The 22,585-nt window shown below is 56.8% G+C and overlaps 1 protein-coding gene across 8 annotated transcripts in view; it reads left to right on the forward strand.

Annotated features, from left to right (window-relative positions):
• The window catches only part of LOC144952336 (neuroligin-3-like), a 134,311-nt gene extending 115,293 nt beyond the window's left edge, over positions 1–19,018 (forward strand). For all 8 annotated transcript variants that reach the window (XM_078882699.1, XM_078882704.1, XM_078882707.1 and 5 more), the window contains 5 exons: positions 9,999–10,126; positions 11,065–11,361; positions 14,109–14,476; positions 15,416–15,572; positions 17,572–19,018. In XM_078882699.1, coding sequence (XP_078738825.1) covers positions 9,999–10,126; positions 11,065–11,361; positions 14,109–14,476; positions 15,416–15,572; positions 17,572–18,609 — 1,988 coding nt within the window. In that variant the 3' untranslated portion in view covers positions 18,610–19,018. The remainder of the gene's footprint in view (positions 1–9,998; positions 10,127–11,064; positions 11,362–14,108; positions 14,477–15,415; positions 15,573–17,571) is intronic.
• Positions 19,019–22,585: the final 3,567 nt, after the last annotated feature.

Consider the following 22,585-nt stretch of genomic DNA (forward strand, 5'->3'; position numbering starts at 1 on the left):
TCTCTACCCCCTCTCTCTCTACCCCCCCCTCTCTCTCTACACCCCCCCTCTCTCTCTACCCCCCATCTCTCTCTCTACCCCCTCTCTCTCTACCCCCCTACACCCTCTCTCTCTACCCCCCCTCTCTCTACCCCCCTCTCCTCTACCCACTCTCTCTCTACCCCCTCTCTCTAACCCCCAATTTCTCTCTCTCTACCCCCCCTCTCTACCCCCCCCCTCTCTCTACCCCCCCTCTCTTTACCCCCCCCTCCTCTCTCTCTCTACCCCCGTCTCTCAACCCCCTCTCTCTCTACCCCCTCTCTCTCTACCCCCCCTCTCTCTACCCCCTCTCTCAACCCCCCCCCTCTCTCTCTACCCCCTCTCTCTACCCCCTCCTCTCTCTACCCCCTCTCTCTACCCCCTCTCTCTACCCCCCTCTCTCTCTACCCCTCTCTCAACCCCCCCTCTCTCTCTACCCCCTCTCTCTTACCCCCCCTCTCTCTACCCCTCTCTCTACCCCCCTCTCTCTCTACCCCCTCTCTTCTACCCCCTCTCTCTCTACCCCTCTCTCTACCCCCTCTCTCTCTACCCCCCCCCTCTCTCTCTACCCCCCCCCCCCTCTCTCTCTCTCTCTACCCCCCCCCTTTCTCTCTACCCCCCCTCTCTCTCTCTACCCCCCTCTCTCTCTACCCCCTATCTCAAACCCCCCCCCCTCTCTCTCTACCCCCTCTCTCTCTACCCCCTCTCTCTCTACCCCCTCTCTCTACCCCTCTCTCTCCTCTACCCCCTCTCTCTCTACCCCCTCTCTCTCTACCCCCCTCTCTCTCTACCCCCTCTCTCTCTACCCCCTCTCTCTCTACCCCCTCTCTCTACCCCCTCTCTCTACCCCCTCTCTCTCTACCCCCTCTCTCTACCCCCCCTTTCCCTCTACCCCCTCTCTCTACCCCCCCCCCCCTTTTTTCTCTCTACCCCCTCTCTCTCTAGCCCTCTCTCTCTACCCCCTCTCTCTTTCTCTTTACCCCCCATCTCTCTCTACCCCCTCTCTCCCTATTCCATGTCTATGTCCCCTCTGTTTTCTATGTCATTATGATGTTTTCACTACGACAAGTGCTGCATCTGCACGCAGCCTCATCGCAGTCCCACGGCCTCCGACGGGAAGCTCATAATCTGCCCCACACAGAGCTCCCCGTTCGCCCACTGCTCCATGAAGGCCGGCATCTCCCTCTCTTTCGATTTAAAGCTTTCGTGACTGCAGGGATTCATCTTCTTGGTTCTTTCGGTAAAGTCGTCACGTAGAAGGGAAATAATAAAATAATAAAAATAAAACATAATACAATTCTCACGACGTTTCGGCCACAACGCAAGCAGCCGTGCTCAGGTGAAGAACAGGTCTGTCGGAAAGACAGCGTCTGAATGAACCCTTCATTCAGACTGAACCCTTCATTCAGACGCTGTCTTTCCGACAGACCTGTTCTTCACCTGAGGACGGCTGCTTGCGTTGTGGCCGAAACGTCGTGAGAATTATTTTATTATGTTTTATTTTTATTATTTCCCTTCTACGTGACGACTTTACCGAAAGAACCAAGAAGATTTGCCAGGACTTTCCACGTTTTGGCTTTAGGTTGTTTTTTTATTTTACGGCCGGTTCCCACCAGACGCCAAAAGCCTCCTCATTGCATCCTGGCTTGGGGAAAGGCAAGTGCTGGCGGAGTTTTCCTCTCTCTTCGTGTCTCTCAGTGTTCTCTAATCCACGTGTTCCTCTCTGTCTCTCAGTGTCATCATCATCATCACCAAGGTCTATCCATTGCTGGATGAGGGAGTGAGTGGATGGATGAATGAATGAGTGAGTAGATGATTGAATGGATGAGTGGGTAAGTGAGTGCATGAGTGCATGAGTGAGCGAGCGTATGAGTGAGCGATCAGATGAGTGAGCGAGTGCATGGGTCAGCGAGCGGATGAGTTAGCGAGTGGGTGGATGAAGTGAGCGAGTGAGTGAGTGGATGAGTTAGCGAGTGGGTGAGTGGATGAGTGAGTGAGTGAGTGGATGAGTGAGTGAGTGCATGAGTGATCGATCAGATGAGTAAGCGAGTGCATGGGTCAGCGAGTGGATGAGTGAGCGAATGGGTGAGTGAATGAGGGAGTGAGTGGATGAGTGAGTAGATGAATGAGTGGATGGATCAGTGAGTAGATGATTGAATGTATGAGCGTGTGAGTGCATGCGTGAGCGAGCGTATGAGTGAGCGATCAAATGAAGTGAGCGAGTGCATGGGTCAGCGAGCGGATGAGTGAGCGAGTGGGTGAGTAGATGAGTGAGTGAGTGGGTGAGTGGGTAGATGATTGAGTGAGTGGATGAGTGAGTGAGTGCATGAGTGATTGATCAGATGAGTGAGCGAGTGCATGGGTCAGCGAGTGGATGAGTGAGCGAGTGGTTGAGTGGATGAGTGAGTGAGTGGGTGAGTGGGTAGATGATTGAGTGGATGAGTGAGTGAGTGCATGAGTGATTGATCAGATGAGTGAGCGAGTGCATGGGTCAGCGAGTGGATGAGTGAGCGAGTGGTTGAGTGGACGAGTGAGTGGGTGAGTTAGTGAATGAGTGGGGTGAGTGAATGAGTGGATGAGTGAGACATCCTAGGCCGGTGACCCGTGAGAAACTCAGTGTCATCATCACCACCACGATCTATCGACTGCTGGATGAGCATTCCTCAAGGAAGTAATCGGATTTCTTTGGCTGATCATCGCTCATATCCCCCGCACGTTTGGATCGTCGCGTGTGCCGCTGGACGGGAGGTCGCGACAGGCGGCGGGGAACGCCGGCGTCGTGTTGGGGGGGGGGGCGGGGTTTTTTGGGGGGTTTCCAGCCTTCGGAATTTCCTACGTCCGTAGAGGGGGGGGGGGTAAGGGGGGTTGTGGGGGGAGGGTAGGGGGGGGTTGTGGGGGAAGGGTAGGGGGGGGTTGTGGGGGGAGGGGGGGGGTGGGAACCCGGGGGGGGGGGGGATTCGGGAATATATAATTTATATATTTTGTTGGTAATATTTTTTCACATTTTTTTTTTTCCGCCGAGCAAATTTTTTTTATTTCACCTAAAAACTTTAACCACCCCCCTCCCCCCCCCCCCACCACCACCACCACCCCCTTACCAAACAAAATAACTTAGCGGCAGCAGCAGCAGCGGTGAGTATAATTATCTCTATTCGTCTAATATGTACGTCTTTAGCATGTTCTTGTATTTTGTGTTTTTGGCCCATTGGCAACATCCCCCCCCCTTCCCTTCTCTCAACAAATATTGGAGCCGGAGTCTACGCCAACCAAAATATTAATTCCGAACTCCCCCCCCCGCCCTCTCCACCCCTTTCCCCCCCAAAAGCTCCCCCCCCCTCCTTCCTCCTCAACCTCCAACCTCCAAAACACAAAAAAAAATTCCACGAATTACGGAAAAGAAAAAATAGCAAGCGACTAAAAAAAAAAACCCCCATTAACAATTCAAATTAATAATAATAATGATTGATAGATAATTACGATTAATCAATCTTTTGTTGAAGACTTATTGAACATGCACTGGGTGTCTGTTTGTTGCTGCAATGAAGTTTGTCCGTCGGTTCGCCGCTACTGCCTGCTATTGTCACACAAAGCAACGTCGCCAAACACCGCGTGGACACAACGCAGAGGTCGCAAACGGGGTTTGATTCCTTACCCGTACCCGGCCGCACCAGGGTCGCAAACGGGTACCCGTACCCTACCCGATACCCGGCTACCCGTACCCGGCCGGGTATCGTGTAGGGTACGGGTACCCGATTGCGACCTCTGGGATGAAGCCATGTTGCAGGCGCGGGTGGGTTGATTCTAGGAACTTGAATTGTGAGAAGAGACAAGACGTTGGGAAATGAGTGACAAACGGTGACTCACCAGTGACTCACGGCCTACCCGTACCCGTACCCGGCCGCACCAGGGTCGCAAACGGGTACCCGTACCCGGCCGCGTATGGGTAGCCGGGTATCGGGTAGAGTACGGGTATCGGGTACCCGGTTGCGACCTCTGACACAATGTGGAACACGACGTTCGGAGCCTCCTCCCTCTCTTCGATGCTATTGAAGATGGAGGGCAGTAGGGGGGGGGAGCAATAGGAGGGGGCAATCTCAATGGGGTGCTACGGTGTTACCACCACCACCGCCACCACCACCAACCACCTTGCATCATCAACACCTCAATTCTCATCACACAAATGCACAGCGACTCTCTTGCCTGGCCAGCACTTGCCCCAGCCGCCAGTTAGAGGCTACACGGGGGACCTTTGTGTTTGTCTGACCGTGACGGACCACCCATCGAGACTATGATCGTTCGATGATCAATCAACGTCGATCGGTCGACGATGATTGGTCGAAAATGATTGCACGACGATCAATCGACGACTATGATTGGTGGATGATTAATCGACAACTATGATTGCTTGATGATCAATCGATGACGATCAATCGACGATGATTGCTCGACTATGATTGTGTGATGATCAATCGACGATGATTGGTCGACGATGATGTTGTTTCCATAGGTCACGCACACACACGCACACACACGCACACCAGAGGTCGCAAACTTGATTCCTTACCCGTACCCGTACCCGGCCGCACCAGGGTCGCAAATGGGTACCCGTACCCAGCTGGGTACGGGTACCCGTTCCCTACCAGTACCCTACCCGAAATGAGTGACAAACGGTGACTCACCAGTGACTCACGGTCTACCCGTACCCGTACCCGGCCGCACCAGGGTCGCAAACGGGTACCCGTACCCGGCCGGGTACGGGTAGCTGGGTATCGGGTAGGGTACGGGTATCGGGTACCCGGTTGCGACTTCAGACGCACACACATGTAAGCACACACGCACACACATGTAAGCACACACGCACACACACATCCCACGGTTCAGACCACGACCCCCACCCACCACCACCCCACCCATCACAAGGAAACAGGAAGTGGGAGGGGCAGGAAGTGGGAGGGGCAGGAAGTGATGCGTCGTGTCGGGTGGGTGGAGGCTATACGACACAGCAACGCATTTACACTTCACTCCCGATTCGACAAAGCCAAACCAACAACAACAACAACCACCACCACCAATATGTCAACATTGCGAACAGGAGCACTGCTACAGGGTTAGGGGTTTAGGCCCCGGGTTGAACAACCCCCAACGGTTAACACCACGACCACCCACTCCACCCACTCCACCCACGCCACCCAAACCAAACCTCACCCCCCAACCACCAATCATTCATATCATGGAAGAGGCTGTTGTGGGGGTGGAATCTCCTTCGCACGGATTGCCTCTCTCCGGTGTTCGCCCAGCTGCTCCGGGGATTCGGTGTGATCCGCCGGACTCTCGACGATTTACGGAATCCGGGAAACAAACCCAAAGCCCCCGAAAATCCACCCCCCTGGGTGTGCGCGTTGTACTTTGTGTGACACAGGCGCGGCCACCGATTGGCTCTTTGTTGTGACCCGGATGCTGCCCCCCTCCAACCCCCCCCCCCCCCCGACTGCCCCCCCCCCCAACACTGCCCCCTCCCCCCCCATGAAGTAATGTCCAGATGTTTATGTTGCTCAAGGGCAGGGGTCGGCAAAAACCCTCGAAAATAACGTGGCGAGAAGAAACGTGCGAAAAAAACTAAACAATTCTAGATTTGAAGCTTTCGTGACTGCAAGGATTCATATTCTTGGGTTTTTTTCGGTAAAGGCACCATGTAGGTGAAAAATTAAAATTAATCAAAGTAAAGTAAAAAATTAAATAAAAATCACGACGTTTCGGAGGCAACACAAGCTTCCGTCTTCAGGTGGAACCGTCACAGCACGATAGCTGTACAGCTACCGAAAAACCATAGGAAATATGAAACAATTCGGTGATGAGACACGCAAAGATAATGATCCGAAAGAAAAACGCCCCATCGATATTATTCAAGAGGACCACCCGCCCTACAGTGAATGTTCAGATAATCACGTGGCCTCTCAAAGGAATGTTATAGCAAGCCGCTTGGTAGCCACCGCACTTTCTAAATCGTCATCCATCGACAAACTCGTTTCTTTATAACTGCTACTCGTTATCCCTGTCCTTCCCATCCGCACCTCCGATTAGCCGCGGGTTGGCCACGTACGCTGGCGCGAAACAAGTTCAACTTACACACACATGCAGTTTTAAATCTCAATTGAAAACTCATTTCTTTACAACTGCTTGCTGTGTTTAGCTTGTCATCCTTTCCCTCCATCCGCACTTCCGATTAGCCGCGGGTTGGCCACGTACGATGGCGCGAAAGAAGTTCAACTTACACACACATGCAGTTTTAAATCTCAGTTGAAAACGCATTTCTTTAGAACTGCTTGCTGTGTTTAGCTTGTCGTCCTTCCCCTCCATACGCACCTCCGCTTATCCGCGTTTGGCCACGTAAACGGGCGCAACAGGAGTTCAACGTTGTGCCTACCCACGTGCTAGGTAGGTTTGCCGACCCCTGTCCGCGCCCCGCGACATGCGAGCGACGAGTCGACGGCGGGACCGGTGTTGTTCTCGCGGCTTTGGCGTTTGTCGATGTGACCACGGCGCGCCGTTGGGAGGTTTGGAGAGGCGTCTGAGCCCAGCGCCACGCGCCTGGGTGGATTCGGGCAGGAGTCCGATTCGGAACATGAGAGTTTGTGACATTAGAGACTGATACACAGAGTGAGAGAGAGACACAGACTCACTGGGAGATGTATAGTCTCACACGGAGCCTGATTTGGAACGTGGAAATCTGTGGAACAAGAGACTCACACATAGAGAAAGATACCGACTCACATGGAGACTAACGTGGAGATGTACAATCTCACACGGAGCCCAATTCGGAACATGCGCATCTGTGAAACTAGAGATTTACAGAGAGTCAGAGACTCGCACTGATACGTATAGATTCGCACTGAGTATGACATGGAGACTCACATGGAGCCTGATTCGGAACATGCGAGTCTGTGGAACTAGAGATTCACAGAGAGAGATGATGATCGAGATGATGGAGGTGGTGATGATGAAAGATAGTGGTAGAAGAGATGGTTATGATGATGATCGTGATGATAATGGAGGTGGTGATGATCGTGATGATGATAATGATCGTGACGGTGGATGTAGTGATGATTGTGATGATGGTGACGATCGTGATGATGGAGGTGGTGATGATGAAAGAGATATTGGTAGAAGAGATGGTTATGATGATGATCGTAATGATGGAGCTGACGACGACGACGATGACATCAGCCGTAGCCATCATGGCGGCTCCCGACGTACCTCATCAGCTCACGGCCACTGCGCGCTGGTAGACCAAACTCACACTCCCTACGCCTCGCCGCTCACCTCGCCGCTCGCCTCGCCGATCGGGATGAACACCGGTCCCGGGCCGTCGTCCCAATGCGATGTCGTCGAGAATTGTGAAACGTGAACAATGATTTGAAATGATGTCTCTCTGTTTCGCTCGGTTTCTCTGTCTCTTGTCTCTGTCTCTCTCTTTGTATCTCTCTGCCTCTCTGTGTATCTCTCTGCTTCTTTGTCTCTCTGTCTCTCTGTCAATCGGCCATTGGCAAATCGGGGTAGAGGCATCCATAATGGCCGTGTCAGAGACACTGAGATGCTGGGTTGGAGCTCTGGGTCTGGGTGTCTCTCGCTCAGTGGGTTCACGATGGCCGTGTCGGAGACACTGAGAGGCTGGGTTCGAGCCCTGGGTCTGGGTGTCTCTCTCTCAGTGGGTTCACGATGGCTGTGTCAGAGACATTGAGAGGCTAGGTTCGAGCCCTGGGTCTGGGTGTCTCTCTCTCAGTGGGCTCACGATGGCCGTGTCGGAGCGTGTCGCAATCAGGCCATGAGTTCGTGTCCTGGCTCAGTGGTTGAACTCAGCCCATCATCATCATGGTCACCATCAGGGTAGATCGACTAAGCAGCACAAGGTCGTGACGAGGTCACCATTTGGTCGTATTGTGGACGGTCTGGGCCCCCGCCATGGGAACGTGGAATTGAAACCGATAAGTAAGCGTCGAAGCGATACTCAATATGCTGCTGGGCATGAGGTAGGGGGAGGGGCCACACCTCGAATCTCCGCCGCAAAGATGGATTCATGACCCCCGTTTGCTGCACTGACGTCCATTGGCAAACTCTTGACAGCATGGCGGGCTTTGGCGGTTTCACCCATCTCTGCGTGACCCACCAACCCCATTCAATTTGCAACGAAATGACCCTAGATCTGAAAAGATTGTAATAATGAGACATCAAACATTACGGATCACGAATTGGCGATCGATTCGCGGAGGATTAGGGGGGTACCACACACGGTGGACCTGGCCCGAATGTTTTGTGCGAAACCCTCCACCACCCAACAAACTGAATGTGTCACGTGGTGCACCAAGTGACTGTGACCGCAAACGACTCCTCAGTCACCCGGTGAGCCGGACGGGCGACTCTCATGGGCGAACTCGGCATCGCTTTCTCGTCCACACGCTCACCCGCCAACTCACCCGCTCACCCACCCGCTCACCCACCTGCTCACCCACCCGCTCACCCACCCGCTCACCCACCCGCTCACCCACCAACCCACCCGCTCACCCACCCACCAACCCACTCGCTCACCCACCAACCCGCTAACTCACCCACCAACCCACCCGCTCACCCACCAACTCACCCGCTCACCCACCAACCCACCCGCTCACTCACCAACCCACTCACTCACCTGCTCACCCGCCAACACACCAACTCACCCGCTCACCCGCCAACTCACCCACTCACCCGTCAACCCATCCGCTCACCCACCAACCCACCCGCCAACCCCCCCTCTCACCTGCCAACCCACCCGCTCACCCACCAACCCACCCACTCACCCATCAGCTCCATCTATTCACTAACCCGTGCCACCCACTCACCCACCAGCTCACCCATCAGCTCCATCTCTTCTCTAGCCCGTGTCACCCACTCACCCACCCACTCACCCATCAGCTCCATCTCTTCTCTAGCCCGTGTCACCCACTCACCCACCCACTCACCCATCAGCTCCATCTCTTCTCTAGCCCGTGCCACCCACTCACCCATCTCCAGCCCGTGTCATGCCCGTTTAGCCCCCCTCTATATGGGCCAAAGAGAAACTACTTGGGCACGCGGTGGCCGGGCATGTGGGCTACGTGACCCAGCCAACGCAGACTCCTCGCTAGCCGGAGGAGGAGCTCCATCACTCACCCCACTCACCCCGTCACTCACCCGGTGAGCGAGAGAAGCAAATCTCACGGCCAGATGTTTAGCATCAGAATCAGTACCTCCACTGGAGGAATCCGATGAGCTATGAAGCTTTTTTTCTTCCACTAGGGGCGCGGGTTGAGGACACACATTGACGCTTCACACAGAGACCGCGCGTGGCATTCGCGTTGGGTGGCGGAGGCGTTTGGCATTTCCACGACACGCAAAAACAAAAAGATTCCAAAAGAACGAATGAAAAAATAATCAATTTCGGATCACTCAGCATGGATCGCAGTGATGATGATGATGGTGATGATGATGATGACGTACCTGTCAACCCATACGGCTCACCCCGTATTCTTGTACCTGAGTTTTCAGGTCCATACGGCGTAACAGCCCTTTCGATGCGGGCAAAGATGCCCATTTGTTTGTGTCTCTCCCTCGTGATGCGACGTTGTAGGATGAACGTTGAGACATATAACGGGTCACCACGGCGACTGACCAATACGTGTCTAAATTTGGTTCCGTAACAAGGTACGGGACCACTGCTAAGGGGTTGACAGGTACGGGATGATGGGGGCTAGCGGCTGATTCAACCCGTACCCACGGACACGAACCCATGCCCTCACTGCGCCGGGGTGCCGGAGGGCTGTGATGGTGGATTGGGTCGGTGGGGAAAGATGGGGGGGGTGGGGTGATGAACTGAGTCTGCAGTCCTTATCGTCCACCACCGTTCCCCCTCCCACCACCACCACAACCACCGACGCCACCACCGACGCCACCGCCACCACCGCCTGCAGGTCTCTTCCAGAGGGCCATCACCCAGAGTGGCACAGCCCTCTCCAGCTGGGCAATCAACTACGACCCGCGGCTGTACGCGAGCGCGTTGGCCTCGCGCGTGGGCTGTGGCACGCACACCGACACGCAGGTGAGGGGGGCGCACGGAGAGATATCGGCTGGGCTGGGCTGGGTTGGGTAGTGGTGAGGGGAGGGAGGGAGGGGGCTAGGTCGAGCGCGTGGGCTGTGGCACGCACACCGACACGCAGGTGAGGGGGGGTCGGCGGGGCGCACGGAGAGATTGGCTGGTCTGGGCTGGGCTGGGTGGTGGCGGGGGGAGGGGGGGTTAGGTTGAGCGCGCTGGGGGGGGGGATGCAGGGAGGATGGGTGGGCAGGGTGGGGTGGGCAGGCAGGGCAGGGTGGGCAGGGTGGGTAGGGTGGGTAGGGTGGGCAGGGTGGGTAGGGTGGGCAGGGTGGGTAGGGTGGGCAGGCAGGCAGGGCAGGGTGGGTAGGGTGGGTAGGGTGGGCAGGGTGAGTAGGGTGGGGTGGGTAGGCAGGGTGGGGTGGGTGGGCAGGGTGGGGTGGGCGGGCAGGGTGGGGTGGGCAGGCAGATGGGTGGGGAGAGGTGGGTGGGGGGGTGGGGAGAGGTGGGGGGGGTGGGGAGAGGTGGGTGGGGAGGTGGGGAGAGGTGGGTGGAGGGTTGCGACACCTCCCTCACCCTCACTCCCTACCCTCTCACCCCCCCACCCACCACCACCCACCACCACTACCACCACCCCACACCCACTACCACCACTATCACCACCCCCCACCGACCCATCCACCACCACCACTACCACCACCACTACCACCACTACCACCCCCCACCCACCAACACTACCACCACTACCACCACCACTACCACCAACACTACCACCCCCCACCCACCAACACTACCACCACTACCACCACCACCACCACCGACCCATCCACCACCACTACCACAACCACCACCACCACCCCCCACCCACCAACACTACCACCACCACCACCACCACCCCCCACCCACCAACACTACCACCACTACCACCACCCCCCCCCCCCCACCAGGACATGGTGGAGTGCCTGCGATCGCGACCGGCGCGCGAGCTCGTGGAGCAAGACGTGCAGCCGGCTCGCTACCACATCGCCTTCGGTCCCGTCATCGACGGCGACGTCATCCCCGACGACCCGCAGATCCTCATGGAACAGGGCGAGTTTCTCAACTACGATGTGATGATGGGCGTCACGCAGGGCGAGGGCTTCAAGTTCGTGGAGAGCATGGTGGACGGCGAGGACGGCGTGACCGCGAGCGACTTCGATTTCGCCGTCTCCAACTTCGTGGACAACCTCTACGGCTACCCCAAGGCGCGTCGCTCGCACATTCATTGATCCTCCCCCCTCCCGTCCGCCTACTCCTCCTCCTGCTGCTTACTGCTCTTCCTCCTTCTCCCTCCTGCCTCTTCTTCTCCCCTCCCTCATCTACTCCCTCCTCTGCTACCTCCTCTGCTACCTCCTCTGCTACCTCCTCCCTCCCTCCCCTCCCTCCCCTCCCTCCTCCTCCTTCTCCCCTTCCTCCTCCCCCGCTCCCTCCCTCCCCCGCTCCCTCCCTCCCCCGCTCCCTCCCTCCCCCGCTCCCTCCCTCCCCCGCTCCCTCCCTCCCCCGCTCCCTCCCTCCCCCGCTCCCTCCCTCCCCCGCTCCCTCCCTCCCCCGCTCCCTCCCTCCCCCGCTCCCTCCCTCCCCCGCTCCCTCCCTCCCCCGCTCCCTCCCTCCCCCGCTCCCTCCTCCCCCGCTCCCTCCCTCCCCCGCTCCCTCCCTCCCCCGCTCCCTCCCTCCCCCGCTCCCTCCCTCCCCCGCTCCCTCCCTCCCCCGCTCCCTCCCTCCCCCGCTCCCTCCTCCTCTCTCCTTTTTTTTTAAAACGATCAGACGAGAAAGATGCTCAGTCTTTCGGCACTTTACTTCGTTCATCATGTCGTTTGTTTATTTTTCTTTTAATCAAATATTTAACGCGAGTTTCGCGTGTAACATTAGTCCCATTGTGTGTTACTGTGTTCATAGACACCAATAAGAAAACAAATAACCCTCAAAATACCCATCACCAGATCCCCTGCTGCTGCGCTACCAGCACCATTGCGGCGAAGGCACCTCCCTCCCCTCCCCTCCCTCCCCTCCCTCCCCTCCCCTCCCTCCCCTCCCTCCCCTCCCTCCCCCTCCCTCCTCCCATCCCTGATCTACTCCCTCCTCTGCTACCTCATCCCTCCCTCCCCTCCCTCCTCCTCCCTCCCCTCCCTCCTCCTCCTTCTCCCCTTCCTCCTCTCACCCACTCACACCAACACGGCCTGCTCACACACGTAGCCTGTACCGTACACATGTAGCCTGCACCCCACACGCACACATCGCCTGCAACACACACGCATCGCCTACACCACGGGACAGACCCCGTGGGTGCCATGGGTTGACTCGCCAAAGACAGCCGGCAAGATGGTGACCACCAGCTGCACCTCTGTGTATCTACATGAGTGTCTCTCTATCTCCCTCTGCCCTTTCTTCCTTCCTCCTACCACCTCCCCCATCGCCACGAAACTCGATCACCACCACGACAGCCACTAACCACGTCTGTCCATCCATTCACCACCATCCGTCACAACCACCATCACCTCGGTCAAACCATCCGTCACAACCACCACCATCACCTCCATCCACCACCACCACCACCACTGCCACCATCATCACACCCATTCATTCTTCCATCCACCACACCACTACCGCCACCAACACCACCTACATCCATCCACCGCAATAACCACCACCACTACCGTTCATCCACCACCACAACAACCATCACCGTCCACCCATCCATCACAACAACCACCTTCACCACCACCTCCATCCACCACCACCTCGGTCCATCCATCACAACCACCACCACTACACCACCTCCTTTCATCCCTACATCACATCCACCACTGCCACCACCTTCATCCATTCACCACCACCCACCAACACCCTCATCCGTCCATCACAACCACCATCAACCACCACCCTCATACATCCACCCATCACACCCACCACCACCACCTTCATCTGTCCATCCACCACCACCTTCATCCATCCATCACAACCACCACCACCTTCATCCATCCATCACAACCACCACCACCACCACCTTCATCCATCACAACCACCACCACCCTCATCCATCACAACCACCACCACCACCTTCATCCATCCATCACAACCACCACCACCTTCATCCATCCATCACAACCACCACCACCACCACCACCACCTTCATCCATCACAACCACCACCACCACCCTCATCCATCACAACCACCACCACCACCTTCATCCATCCATCACAACCACCACCACCCTCATCCATCTATCACAACCACCACCACCTTCATCCATCCATCACAACAACCGCCATCAACCACCACCGTCCATCCATCCATCACAACCACCACCTTCATCCATCCATCACACCCACCACCACCTTCATCCGTTCATCACAACCACCACCAACACCACCACCACCTTCATCCATCCATACACCACCTCCATCCATACACCACCACCTTCATCACATCCACCACAACCACCGCCACCTTTCCATCCACCCATCACATCCCCCGCCGCCAACCCGCCAACCACCACCACCACCACCAACCACCACCGTCCATCCATCCATCACAACCACCACCACCACCACCACCAACCACCACCCTCATCCATCCACCACTAACCACCACCTTCATCCGTCCATCACGCCCACCACCACCATCCATCCATACATCACACCCACCGCCACCACCACCTTCATCCGTCCATCACAACCACCACCAACACCACCACCACCTTCATCCATCCATCCACCACCACCACCTTCATCCATCTATCCATCACAACCACCACCACCTTCATCCATCCATCACAACAATCGCATCAACCACCACCGTCCATCCATCACAACCACCACCAACCACCACCTTCATCGCATCCACCACCACCACCACCGCCACCTTCCTTCCACCCATCACATCCCCCGCCGCCAACCCACCAACCAACCACCGCCACCGCCCCCAAACCCGACCCGGTCACGGGCCGAGCAGAGCAAGGACGAGCTCCGAGAGACCATCAAGTTCATGTACACCGACTGGGCGGACCGCGACAACGCCGAGACGCGCCGCAAGACGCTGCTGGCCCTCTTCACGGACCACCAGTGGGTCGCGCCCGCCGTCGCCACGGCCGACCTGCACGCTCAGTACGGCTCGCCCACCTACGTCTACGCCTTCTACCACCACTGCCAGAGCGAGATGAAGCCCGCGTGGGCCGACGCGGCGCACGGCGACGAGATCCCGTACGTGTTCGGCGTGCCCATGGTGGGCCCCACGGAGCTCTTCCCCTGCAACTTCTCCAAGAACGACGTGATGCTGAGCGCCGTCATCATGACCTACTGGAGCAACTTCGCCAAGACCGGGTGAGCGGGGGGGACGGGGAGGATGGAGTGTGTTGGGGGTTGGGGGGTGCGGAACGAACGGTGGAGAAGGTGGAGGGGGGGGGGGTCAGTGCGTGTCTTGGTTGGCACAGGTGACAGCTTCGGCTGGTCATCTCGGCCGACCCGTGGCACCTGCTAGGTCTGTCCCGTGACCTCCTCCTGCACCTAGCCTGGCACAGTAGGGGGGTACAGCTGGTGGGGCATCTACCAGTCATCTCAGCCAACCCATGGCACCTGCTAGGTCTGTCCCGTGACCTCCTCCTGCACCTAGCCTGGCACAGTAGGGGTACAGCTGGTGGTGCATCTACCGGTCATCTCAATCGGCCAACCCATGGCACCTGCTGGGTCTGTCCCGTGACCAGCTCCTGCACCTAGCCTGGCACAGTAGGGGGTACAGCTGGTGGTGCATCTACCGGTCATCTCAGTCGGCCAACCCATGGTACCTGCTGGGTCTGTCCCGTGACCTACTCCTGCACCTAGCCTGGCACAGTAGGGGGTACAGCTGGTGATGCATCTACCGGTAATCTCAGTCGGCCAACCCGTGGCACGTGTTGGGTCTGTCCCGTGACCTCTTCCTGCACCTAGCCTGGCACAGTAAGGGGTTACAGCTGGTGGTGCATCTACCGGTCATCTCAGTCATCTGACCCGTGGCACCTGCTGGGTCTGTCCCGTGACGTCCTCCTGCACCTAGCCTGGCACAGTAGGGGGTTACAACTGGTGGTGCATCTACCGGTCATCTCAGTCGGCCAACCCGTGGCACCTGCTGGGTCTGTCCCGTGACTTCCTGCCAGCGGAGAGCCTTTAACACTTCACGTGATGACCTCAAAGCACACCTAGCCTGGCACAGGCGCCTTGGTGACGTGACGTGGCTCAAGTCTTTGTCTCCCCCCCTTCTCCCGTGCCCCCCCCCCCCCCCCCCAGCGACCCGAACCTGCCAGTGCCGCAGGACACCAAGTTCATCCACACGAAGCCGAATCGCTTCGAGGAGGTTGCCTGGTCCAAGTACAACCCCAAGGACCAGCACTACCTGCACATCGGCCTCAAGCCGCGTGTGCGCGAGCACTACCGCGCCAACAAGGTGGGCACCGTCGTGGTAGTGCCGGTACGCCGGGGCACTACCGTGCCAACAAGGTGGGCACCGTAGTAGTACCAGTATCCTGATGGCGGTGGTGGTGGAGATGGCGGCGGTGGTGGCGGCGACGGAGCGGTGATGGTGTTGGTGGTGGCAGTGGTGGTGGTCGTAATAGAGGGTTGCAGCGAGGCTGATGAGCTGGACTCCTGCCGTGTCTCTGGTGCGAGCTAAAGTGTCTCCTCGGCTACAGGGACTATCCTCAGTTTAACACGGATGGAGCTTTCGCGAACAATTTCATCCATAATAGAGGTCTGTTGGGGTCAGATCAAGTAAAGTCTATCTAGCCCAAGAGACCTCGATTATAAGCGGCTATACTTGTTGGTTCTTTCGGTAGAGTCACTTAGGTAGAATTTTTTTTATTAAACAAAATAATATATCACATTCCACAAGTACTTACTAATCCCATATCTGCATTTCCCATAAATATGCTAAATTCCTCTTGATATGCAAATTCCTTTGTCAAGGCGCCCCCTCCCCCTCCAACCCAGCTTAAATATACGCTGCCAAGCCTGGTGGTGTTTCATTCAGACGGTCTTTCCGACAGACCTGTTCTTCACCTGAGGACGGCTGCTTGCGTTGTGGCCGAAACGTCGTGAGAATTATTTTATTATGTTTTTTTTTCTCCTTCTACGTGAATTTACCTAAATAATCAAGAAGATGAATCTCTGCAGTCACGAAAGCTTTAAATCGAAATATATCGCGAACTTTTGATCTCAATACAAGCGGTCGTCCTCCAGCGAGAGAGCTGTTACAACAAGATGTTTATTTACACGGCGATGGGCAAGCAAGCGGGCTCTGAGCTGGAAAGGAATTCCATCCCCGGACGCAAGCACGTCAGTTGTGTTAATGGGGGAGATTAGGGAAAGAGAGATTAGGGAGATAGATTAGCATGAAATGAGCTTCCAGTAGTAGTAATAGGTGTTTACCCTTCTAACTGGCAACAAAACTGACACCTTTATACAAGGGATCATGTTTGCATTAACCACAACACTTGCGGTCAAAATGCAAACAAAAAGACAACTCTGATAATAAATGCACTGTCCTTGAAATTGATTGGTCCACACCCGAGACAGCTTTTCTTAGAGCCTAGTCTCACATGGTGTTAGACCAGATGACGCCAAAAGGCGCATAAGAGTATCATCCCCGCAAATGAGCACAGCAGCAGTGTCAATTGGAAATTAGCACAATGTTGATGGGAGAGATTAGGCAGGGAGATTAGTGGGATTAGTAAGTTAATGTCATGTCTATGTGTAACACAAGCGCTGCCAACTGCGCTGTGAGGCAAGCGCGTTTACGTAAGAGGCTACTCTGTCGAGTTGGTCATGACGCAGGCACCTGGGCCCGAGTGATTGGAAGGCATGGGTCAGATCAGCTCAATAACAACGGTAGGAGGCTGCTAGACTTTTGTGCAGCCCATGGGCTTTAAATCACCAACACGCTTTTCCGGCATCGGGTGCATCCACACAACATTGTGAAAACCAACACAACCATCCACGCATCCACACACCCACTTACCCACACACACACTCGCACACTCACTCACTTACACACTCACTCACACACTCACTCATACACTTATTCACACACTCACTCACACACTCACTCACACACTCACTCACACACTCACTCACTTACTCACTCACACACTCACTCACACACTCACACACTCACTCACTTACACACTCAACAACAACCGCCATTCGCCACTAAGTGGCGGTGACGTCACCACGACGCTTGTGCCAGGCCATGTGCACCTTGAGGCCACGTGAAGTGTCGAACGCCCGCTGGCAGGAGGTCACGGGACAGACCCAGCAGGTGCCACAGGTCGACTGACCGAGATGAGCGAGATGACTGGCTGATGCACCACCTGTGCCCTCTACTGTGCCAACTTGCACACTCACGCACACACACCCACACCCCACACCCACCCCTACACCCCACACAGGTGGCCTTCTGGCTGGAGCTGGTGCCCCACCTTCACAACCTTCCCGACATCCCGACGACGCGGGCGCCCCCGCTGTCTCCCGACGGCCGCACCGCCCACCCGTGGCGGCCGGGCCCCACCAAGGTCTTCCCGCCGAGGCCCACGGGCCCCACGGACGAGTGGCACGGCGGCAACGACGGTGACGGCGGCGGCGGCGGCTCGTCGCTGCTGGAGAACCAGCGGGACTACAGCACGGAGCTGAGCGTGACGATCGCGGTTGGCGCCTCGCTGCTCTTCCTCAACATCCTCGCCTTCGCCGCCCTCTACTACCGCCGGGACAAGCGCTTCGTGGTTGGCCACAACAACAACAACAACGGCGGCGGCGGCGGCGGCGGCAACGGCCACCACCACCACCACCAGCTCCACCAGCCGCAGCAGCACCACGTGCACCACCAGCATCTCGGGCAGCAGCAGCAGCTGCTGCTTCGCGGCGGCGGAGGCGGAGGAGGAATCAGCGGGGGAGGAATCGGCATCGGCATCATCGGCGGCGGCCGCCTGCACAGCCCGCAGCACGGCAACGAGGTGGGCCACGCGGCCGACGAGCTGATGGCCCTGCAGCTGAAACACGGCGACCACGGCCTCGGCGGCCTCGGCGGCCTCAGTGGCCTCGGCTCCAACGGGGGCGGCGGGCCGTGCGACGAGCCGACGCTGGCGTCGTACGGCGACTTCCCGCCCGACTACACGCTGGCGCTGCGACGCTCGCCGGACGACGTCCCGCTCATGGCGCCCGGCGCCATCACGATGGTGCCCAACGCGCTGGTGGGCCTCGGCTCCCCGGGCGGGCAAGGCGGCGGGGGCGGAGGAGGTGGTGGAGGTGGAGGTGGAGGGTCGTCCTCGCTGCAGAACGCGCATTTCCAGCAGCAGCTGCTGGCGTTCGGGAGCGGCGCTCCGTTCGGGGGGGGCGGAGTGGGAGCCGCCGGGCAGCCCCTGCCCGCGATGGCCGGGGCGGCGTTCAGCAGCGGCACGCTGCCGCACTCGCGCTCGACCACGCGCGTCTGAGCCGGGCGGGGGGGCGAGCGGCGATGGTGGAGGTCACAGAGGTCACGGTGGAGGTGGTGGAGACGGTGGTGGTGGTGGACGCGATGGGTGATGGTGAAGACGGTGGAGGTGGCGGAGGCGATGGAGGTGACGGTGACGCTGATGGTGGAGGTCACGGAGGTCGCGGTGGAGGTGGTGGAGACGGTGGTGGTGGTGGACGCGATGGGTGATGGTGAAAATGGTGGAGGTGGCGGAGGCGATGGTGATGGTGGAGGTCACGGAGGTCACGGAGGTCACGGTGGAGGTGGTGGAGACGGTGGTGGTGGTGGCGGTGGAACAGACGGGAGGGAAGACAAAGCGGGATGCGGTGGGGGGCGGAGTGCGGTGGATGCGAAGCGAGGAGCCAGCGGCACTGGGAGAAGAGGGGTTGGTGGTGGTTGGGTGGGTGGGGAGGGTGGGAAGGGTGGGGAGGGTGGGTGGTTGGGTGGGTGGGGAGGGTGGGTGCCACCACTGAGACTTGAACAACTCTGGGGGCGGGGTGGGAGGGGTTTGGATGATGAGGTCGGGTCATAGGGTCGCGGGGGGTCGTAGGGTCAGGGGTCAGATAGGGAAGGTGGGGGGGGTCTCGGTCACTCCCACCTCCGTTTCATCTCGGGGTTGTTTATTTTTCGTCGCCTGCACGCACGCTGCATCAACAACAACGACAACAACATGATCATCATCAACAACAACATCGTCATCTAACAACGACAACTTTAGCAACAGCGATAACAACAACGACATCAACAACGACATCAACAACGACGACAACAACATGATCATCAACAACAACAACACCGTCATCTAACAGCGACAACTTCAGCAACAGCGACAACAACAACAACAATGTCGTTGTCTTCTTCTTCCACTCTTACCGTGCCCCCCGTGGTGTTTCTCTCCCTCTCTCTCTCTCTCGCGGGAGGAGGATGGGGTGGAGGAGGATGGAGGATGGGGTGGAGGAGGGTGGAGGGAGTGGAGGTGGATGGTTGGGTGGAGGTGGAGGGAGATGTAGATGGTGGAGGAGGGGAAGCAGTTGGAGGAGGATGAGGAGGAGGATGGAGGATGGGGTGGAGGAGGATGGTGGATGGGGTGGAGGAGGATGGAGGATGGGGTGGAGGAGGGTGGAGGATGGGGTGGAAGAGGGTGGAGGGAGTGGAGGTGGATGGTTGGGTGGAGGTGGAGGGAGATGTAGAGGGTGGAGGAGGGGAAGCAGTTGGAGGAGGATGAGGAGGAGGATGGTGGATGGGGTGGAGGAGGATGGAGGATGGGGTGGAGGAGGGTGGAGGATGGGGTGGAGGAGGGTGGAGGATGGGGTGGAGGAGGATGGAGGATGGGGTGGAGGAGGGTGGAGGATGGGGTGGAGGAGGGTGGAGGATGGGGTGGAGGAGGGTGGAGGGAGTGGAGGTGGATGGTGGGGTGGAGGTGGAGGGTGATGCAGAGGGTGGAGGAGGGGAAGGAGTTGGAGGAGTTTGAGGAGGAGGAGGGGGGTGATGGGGTGGAGGTGGATGTGGAGGAGGATGGAAGAGGGTGGATGGGGAGGAGGAGGTTGAGGAGGTGGATGGGGTGGAGGAGGAGTAGGAGGCGCAGTGAACTCGTGGTGACTTCATCAGCTCTGGAGAGGGAGTGCGGCAATCGGTTGAGTTTGCGATTCGTCGCTCGAGAGAAGAGGCCATTATCATTATCATACATCTCCACTTGCCCTAAGCCACGTCGTCGTTACGTAGCTGGTGGTGGTTGTTGTTGTTGTTGTTTGTACAACTGTTGTTGAAAACAAATCTGGTTGCAAAGGGGTGCTTCCCCACATCCTCGTAGCTTTGGCCATCGGTGGGGGAGGGGGGGGGGTGGAAGGCAAAGACAAAGCTCCCCCGTATAGCCGTAACAGACTGTAGGGGCAAGTGCTGTGAGTAGCGAGTAGCAGCAACACCTGTGAAGGCTACTGGCACTGAGACACACGAGAGGGTGGGTGGCGAGCACCACGCCCGGCCGCCTTTGTCTCCCCAAGTGGCGATGTTTGTACACCGCACCAGGTACTCATTTGAGGCTGAGTCGACCTAGAAGAGGTCCAGGACTGGTTCTAATAATCGTCACTGGCGGTGTTGGCCGTGAGCAGGAATCGAACCTGGGTCGCCGGGTTCGTAGCGCAGCGTAGCGCTACCCGCTACACTACCCCGACCACCCATGCTCATTACACTGAGCCCAACCCATGGGTCTCTATGCGAGTCTATGGGTCTCTTTGTCATGAGTCTGTGGGTCTCTGTGTGAGTCTATGGGTCTCTGTGTGAGTCTATGGGTCTCTGTGTCATGAGTCTATGGGTCTCTGTGTCATGAGTCTATGGGTCTCTGTGTCATGAGTCTATGGGTCTCTGTGTGAGTCTGGGTCTCTGTGTGAGTCTATGGGTCTCTGTGTGAGTCTATGGGTCTCTGTGTCATGAGTCTGTGGGTCTCTGTGTGAGTATATGGGTCTCTGTGTGAGTCTATGGGTCTCTGTGTCATGAGTCTATGGGTCTCTGTGTGAGTCTATGGGTCTCTGTGCGAGTCTATGGGTCTCTGTGTCATGAGTCTATGGGTCTGTGTGAGTCTATGGGTCTCTGTGTGAGTATATGGGTCTCTGTGTCATGAGTCTATGGGTCTCTGTGTCATGAGTCTATGTGTCTCTATGTGAGTTTATGGGTCTCTGTGTGAGTCTATGGGTCTCTGTGTGAGTCTATGGGTCTCTGTGCCATGAGTATATGGGTCTCTGTGTGAGTCTATGGGTATCAGTGTCATGAGTCTATGGGTCTCTGTGTGAGTCTTTGGGTATCTGTGTCATGAGTCTATGGGTCTCTGTGTCATGAGTCTATGGGTCTCTGTGTGAGTTTATGGGTCTCTGTGTGAGTCTATGGGTCTTTGTGTCATGAGTCTATGGGTCTCTGTGTGAGTCTATGGGTCTCTGTGTGAGTCTATGGGTCTCTGTTTCATGAGTCTGTGGGCCTCTGTGTCATGAGTCTATGGGTCTCTGTGTGAGTCTATGGGTCTCTGTGTCATGAGTCTATGGGTCTCTGTGTGAGTCTATGGGTCTCTGTGTGAGTCTATGAGTCTCTGTGTCATGAGTCTGTGGGCCTCTGTGTCATGAGTCTATGGGTCTCTGTGAGTCCGTGGGCCTCCTGAATGTGATCACTTTCTGAATGTGATCACTTTCTGAATGTGATCACTTATTGGGTGTGATCACTTCCTGAATATGGTCACTTCCTGGGTGTGATCACTGCCCAAGTCAGATCACTTCTGGATTCATAAATGTGAAAGCGAGACAAAGATCAGTGGTGTGATTGTGGCCAGGCAACACACACACTATGGACCATATGGAGACTCGTGGAGACAGATAGAGACTCACAGAGTTACATGGAGACTCACAGAAATACAGAGACTCAGAGATACATGGAGACCCACCGAGATACACAGGGACTCACAGAGATACATGGAGACTCACAGAGATACACAGAGACTCACAGTGATACACAGAGACTCACAGAGATACACGGAGACCCACAGAGTTACATGGAGACTCACAGAGATACACAGAGACCCACAGAGATACATGGATACTCACAGTGATACACAGAGACCCACAGAGATACACAGATGTACACAGAGACCCACAGAAATACACAGAGACTCACAGAAATACACAGAGACTCACAAAGATGCATGGAGATCCACAGAGATACACAGAGACTCACAAATATACACAGAGACCCACAGAGATACACAGAGACCCACAGAGATACACAGAGACTCAGAGATGCATGGAGACCCACAGCGATGCATGGAGACTCACAGAGACTCACAGAGTTACACAGAGATACACAGAGACTCACAGAGATACACAGAGACCCACAGAGATACACAGAGACCCACAGAAATACACAGAGACCCACAAAGTTACATGGAGACCCACAGAGATACACAGAGACTCACAGAG

This window comes from Lampetra fluviatilis, chromosome 67 (genome assembly GCF_964198595.1).
Source record: "Lampetra fluviatilis chromosome 67, kcLamFluv1.1, whole genome shotgun sequence".
Classification (NCBI taxonomy): Eukaryota; Metazoa; Chordata; class Hyperoartia; order Petromyzontiformes; family Petromyzontidae; genus Lampetra; species Lampetra fluviatilis.